Source organism: Musca vetustissima, unplaced genomic scaffold, assembly GCF_032173495.1.
Source record: "Musca vetustissima isolate MV318-11 ecotype Yass unplaced genomic scaffold, APGP_CSIRO_Mvet_v1 utg26092, whole genome shotgun sequence".
NCBI classification, from domain to species: Eukaryota; Metazoa; Arthropoda; class Insecta; order Diptera; family Muscidae; genus Musca; species Musca vetustissima.
Window position 1 is genome coordinate 37,181 of NW_026872423.1, and position 5,955 is coordinate 43,135.

The window sequence follows — 5,955 nt, forward strand, 5'->3', positions numbered from 1 at the left end:
TTTAATAGCTGTAATTTTTTAAAATTATAAAATAAAAAGCCAATTGAAATTTTTGTTTTTTGAAATATAGTTTTTATTTTTAAAAGGTTTTTTGTTTTTCTTAAAACTAATAACAAACTAAAAAAGTTAAAATTTTTAAAAAAAATTATACAAAATTATAAAAAAATGAAAATTAAAAAAGTACATAAATATTTGTTAACCCATTAAGGTTCGTTTGAGTTGTGTGTTTTTTTGTTTTCTTTTCAAAGAAGGCCCGCCTTTTGTTCCTTTGAGAGAGTTAAGTGTGCCGTAAATGCTGTTCCAGCATTCTAACTACGCTGCTATTGCCCCATAATATGCAATGGACACCAGAATATAGTGAATAAATATCCTGCCCCTTTTGGTGGTATGGTGTAAGGGAGGATGTTTTCCTTATTCTTACTATCCCAGAGTCCCCAAATTGCTGTCCTTGTTGTTGTCGTCTTCGTCCTGCGACAAATTTCAAGACCAATTTGCTTTTTGGAACGAACAGAGTGTGGTGTGAAGAGTAAATCAACAACGCTTAGCGTTTTGTTTCGTTACATTTTCCCACAAATGCTTCCCCAATAATGCTCAGGCAATTTAGCTAGCTTGGAACTTGCCCAACATTTGCATACGATGGAATAGTTCAGCAGACATGGGCATGGGACCGGATGGATACATGGCATTGGCTGGAGGCATTTGATTGTAGACAGGCATTTGTGGTGGAGCTTGTTGGGGTACAGCGGTGGGTGGATAGGCAGCACCGTAGGGATTCATACGTTGATATAGGGCAGCGGCAGCAGCAGCATTGGCATAACCAGGAGCAAATTGCATGGCGCCAGGGAAGGGAACAGCAGCGGCGGCGGCAGCAGCAGCATAACGACCCATCATGGGCGAGAAGATGGCCTGGCGGTAGGCAGCCAAACGGGCACTATTGGCACCGGGATTTTTGCGGCGCAATTTACCAGTGGTCTCACCAATGAACACTTCCTCGGCGCTGGGGTCCAAGATCCAGTAGTTGCCCTTGCCGGGATCATCGTAGCTGCGGGGAATCTTGGCAAAGCATTTGTTCAAGCTCAGATTGTGGCGAATCGAGTTTTGCCAGCCGCGTTTGTTCATCTTGAAGTAGGGGAAGCGATTGATCAAATACTGATAGATACCGTTCAAAGTCAAGCGTTGTTCGGGACTATTTTGAATGGCCATCATGATCAAGGCATTGTAGCTGTAGGGGGGTTTCTTATCATCACCCTCGCCCTCCGATTTGCCAGCCTTATCCTCATCGCTGTCACAACTCTGATCATCTTCCAGTTTGTCTTCACCGGAAGAGAGAGAATCGGCAGCACTGCTCATGGGGGTACTGGTACGGCTGGGGTTATCAAATTCCTCCGATAGTTCACCATCATCGGTGACATATAAAGTTGGTTCCTTGAGGCATTCGGGTTCTTGTTTGATCATAACCGTGGTGGTTTGTGGTGGCATTGTCATTTGTTGTTGTTGAGAATTGTGGTTGTTGTTGGTATTTCTAGCCAAGATGGCATCAATTGAGAAGTTGCTTTTGAATTCCATTTCGTTAACACTTTTAACCATTGTTTTTTTAGTTAAATAAAATTTGTTGTTCTTTTTGATTGATTGTCTTTTTTGAATTTTTGTTTTTAAAAATGTATTTCAATTTTTTTGTTTCTAATAAAACTCAAATGTTTGTTTTCTTGTTTTAGAACACCAAGAGATGTTTATAAGACGAGATGTAGCTGAGTACTGACTATTCTACGCTCTGAGCGGGCTATTTATACCCCAACGGCTCTCGATCCCTCTCAGCATGATAAGTCTACACAACAAAGGCCTTAACTACTTATCGCCGATACAATCCACACACAAGCAACAACACAGCACAGGCAAACAACAACAATTACAACAAGAGAATAACTAAGCCATTCAACAAACAACAATCCTAGGTAGCCGACTGTTAGTGCTCAGTGAGTGAGTGTGTGTGTTTGTGTGTGCCTGTCCCACAATGAAACAAACATATGCTACTACTACTAACTCCGCCCTTAACATTGTTTGTTTATTCAACAAGAGTACATTGCTGTCGTCGTTGTTGTTGGCCATCTCATTGGTTCATTGGCAGTCTCTCTGCTCTACTCTACTATGGTGTGTTGTGTTTTGTTTTGCTTGGGCCCCCAGAGAATCCACACAATATTTGTTTGATTAAATCGCAACAAAACATGTTGTGAGAGGGAGAGTAGCCATACGTGGGGTGAGTAACGGTGGAGAGCTCTTTTGTGTTGTTATGCGCATGTGAGTACATACAACAGCAATGGTATTGGGGAAACTCTTTGGAGAGTATGAGAGTCTCCCAGCATTGCTTTATGGGGGGAATTCATTTTGAATTTTGTTTGGGGTGTGCTTACTCTCTGCAGTGTAGTAAACAACAACAAAACACATATATATGCTTTACGTTGTACGTTTGTGTGTTTTTGTAGAAAAAAGGAGGTTGTTTATAATATTTGGGATATTGGTTTAATGTTTATTTTGTACACATTTCGTTGATTCGCCGTCAAAATATCTATTAGCATTAATCTAAACAGGGTTGAAGAATTTTTTTTGCTGCTTATTGTTGTTGTTTTTCTCAACATTTTAACAAAAGTTGTTGGCGATTTTGTTTTTCATATTTTCAATGAAATCATGAAAAATTGATTATTTTTGCAGGAAAAGTAGAAACAAAATCTCAACTGATTTTATTATAAATTATGAACTCAACATTTGGTAGCTTTAATTTTCCCTACAAAAATGTTTTTCATTATTATTATTTTCCCCCTAATTTAATTTGCTTGTTCTTCTTTTTCTATTTCTAGACCATTGGCATTTGATTTGTTCTTGTTTCACTTTTTTTGGGAATTTGAAAATGTGCAAATAATTGACTGTTATTCATAGTCATAGAGAACCGAGGGGTAAGTTTTTAATTATTTGTTACGCTCGTTTTTAATTGATTTAATTAGTCATAGAGTATTCTCACATTTCATAGCGTTTGTTGTTTGTCTTTTTTTGTTTTATTATTGACGTCTTGTTATAAATATTTTACTTAAATACATGGCAATTGAAAGTTTTCCATTTTAATTACGGGGTCTTTGAAAAGTTCAAAAGAAATATTTATAAATAATTTTTGCTAGCACAGAAAATTGTTTTCAAACGCGCAAAAGGGCATTTTTAATTGATTGTTTGATGAGAAATAATAAGAATTATAAAATATAAGTTTGAATGTATGTATATTAAATTAGTTTTGTATTAAATAATGGTACTATTTATAGTCCCATGGGTGTTTTTCATTTCAGAGAAAATTATTTGTATATATTCTATGTTTATATACATAGTTCGGGAAAATATTTCGGATAGCTACACACCAATTACTGATTTTTTTCTATATTTCGTGAACAACATATTTCATAATTTTTGAGCATAGTACCAAAAAATCAAAAATTAGGTCCTTTTCAATATTGCCATTTAGAACATTTTTGTAAAATTGTTCTTATAACTTAACGCAAATATTCTCAAATACGAAAATTATTTCAAAGTTATTTGAAAGCACTCATTTTAAAATTTAATTTATTTATACAACATCGTTAGGGTATCTAATATTCCGACATGCCCAACAACTTGTAAAATTGCGAAAACTGCTTCGAAGTCCTATTCAATTTATTACTATAAAAAATAAATCAATCGATAAAATATGAGCCATCAAGATAACACCATATTTTCGGAAATATATTACACGGCTTCCGATTTGATGGAATTTTTAAATATATATATATATATTTTTTTTCATAAAAATTGCTAATCAATTAAATATATTGTCGATTGGTCGCTGCACGCGATATTCGTAATAAACGTTTTCAATTGAAAGGTCAGAACTTTAGTGGGTCTGAAAGGGCTATAGAAATGTATGTAGAGTGTCTATTTTTTTAATGATTCATATATTCGATATAAACTTATGTTTTATAGAACCCTTGGCATAGGTCTTTTATCAATTGACGTCTTCCGTCTGTAGAATACTTTACACGTGTAAAAATCTCCCATATGACTTATCCCTTCTGGATACTTAACATTGGTCTTCTTAGTATATAAGATCCAACACCGGCATTTCATCTGTAGAAAATCTCAGACAGGATAACAAACTAGAGAAAACCCCATACAGCTCTTTTAGGCTCAGAACACCACAAAAATTATTTACACTAAGAGAATGTTTCGAGGACCTCATCATACAATCGGTGACAATCTTCTCTAAATGCCCGATTTGGACCAAATATACACCGTTTTGTTGTATGATTTCTTGCCATTTTAAAGGTAGCTTAATAATGCCTCTCTCATAGAAGTCCTGCTCTCTATTTGCAAAAAAAAAAAAACTCTAGTAGTCGATTTTCACAATCCTCCCTAGATACCAATTTTTTTATTATTAAAGAATTATTGCAATGCAAGAAAAATATGATAATCACTTGGTGGCAAGTCCGGACTGCATGGCGGATGTATTAAAACTTCCCAAACAAGCTCCCGAAGTCATTGTAGATGTGTGTGGCCTAGCGTTGTCCTGGTGAAACACGACACCTCTCCGTTTCTGTTCAATTGCTACCTTCAAACGGTTCAGTTGTTGACAGTAAAAACCAGAATTCAGCGTTTGGCCATATTCAAGCAACTCATAATAATACCCTTCCAGTTCCACCAAATGCATAGCAGAATCTTCCTGGCCGTTAGTCCTGGTTTGGCCGCCGTTTGAGGTGCTTCACCGCTCTTTGACCACGATCGTTTTCGCACAGGCTTATCGCAGGTGATCCATTTCTCATCTCCAGTCACTATCCATTTAAGAAATGGGTCCATCTCATTCCGTTTGGCCAAGGCATCGCAGATGAAAATTTGATCTATCTTTTGTTTTTTTTTTTTTGTTAATTGGTGTGGCTCCCAAACACCGAGATTCTTTTTGAATCGAGCGTTGTCTAAATTGTTTATAACAGATTTTAGGTCCTGGGTGATGTTACGACTGCTAACATACCAGTCAACTTCGATCATTTTCCCGTTTTTATCGACATTTTCGACGACCGGCCTAGTGGATTTCTTTTTCCCGAACCTAATATTACACCATTGAAAAAATCTGGTATATGTACATTACATTGAAATATAAAAAAATATATTTAATTTATTCATCATCATACACCAATATATGTTAAAATCATAGAAATAATTTTGATTCTCCTTTTTCTAGATTATTTATTTCGTCTCAAAATTTCTAATTCCTTCAAAATATTTTCGAATATCTTTCAAATCCCACATGTTAGTCCTTGTCCATTTTATAATTCCCAAAACACAACAAATTCCCCTTTTCCACCTTAATCATTATAGTCTCCCGCTCTATCGCACTTACCACCACTTTAATCGCACTCTTCTCTAGATTTATTTAAAGATTTTAATTAAATCGTCGTTGACTAGTTGCATTCCACGTAAATCATAACCAAACATTTATTAAATCCCAACCGGATCTCATTAAGCTCCCCCCTCCAATACGCACACACACACACAAGGGGTACACACACGTAGCAGCCAGGCAAAGTTAAGCTACCTGCTTAAACAGGGACAAGGGGAACAGGCAGACATTTGTCAATCTGCTTGTCAAACCCACGCGAAATCTATTTAACTTGTGCATTTCGATATAATCCAAGATAAACGGAATCCGAATGACAAAAATAACAAAAAGTTGGCGACACCAAAAATCGGCTATCTATCCACTTCTCCTTAGTCACACTGCTAAGCACACAAGTAAACCTGCTCAAAATAGCTTAGCATTTAAAACCGTGAAGATATATCAGACTAGATAGGAGATATATGTTTGCTTGTATGTGCGTGTATTTTGGTATTAGTTTTCAAACGAAAGACAGATTTGGATCAGAGCAAATCTTAAACGAGGCCTAGAAA

At 36.2% G+C, this 5,955-nt stretch overlaps 1 protein-coding gene across 1 annotated transcript; it reads right to left on the reverse strand.

Annotated features, from left to right (window-relative positions):
• Positions 1–600: 600 nt before the first annotated feature.
• Positions 601–1,622, reverse strand: LOC133336609 (fork head domain transcription factor slp1). The gene has a single exon (XM_061545226.1). It carries the CDS (start codon positions 1,585–1,587, stop codon positions 601–603), a length of 987 nt encoding a protein of 328 aa, XP_061401210.1. The 5' UTR covers positions 1,588–1,622.
• Positions 1,623–5,955: the final 4,333 nt, after the last annotated feature.

What these genes read in the sequence shown, in the direction of transcription:
- LOC133336609 (XM_061545226.1), bottom strand. Translation starts at nt 1,587, where the DNA reads ATGGTTAAAAGTGTTAACGAAATGGAATTCAAAAGCAACTTCTCAATT.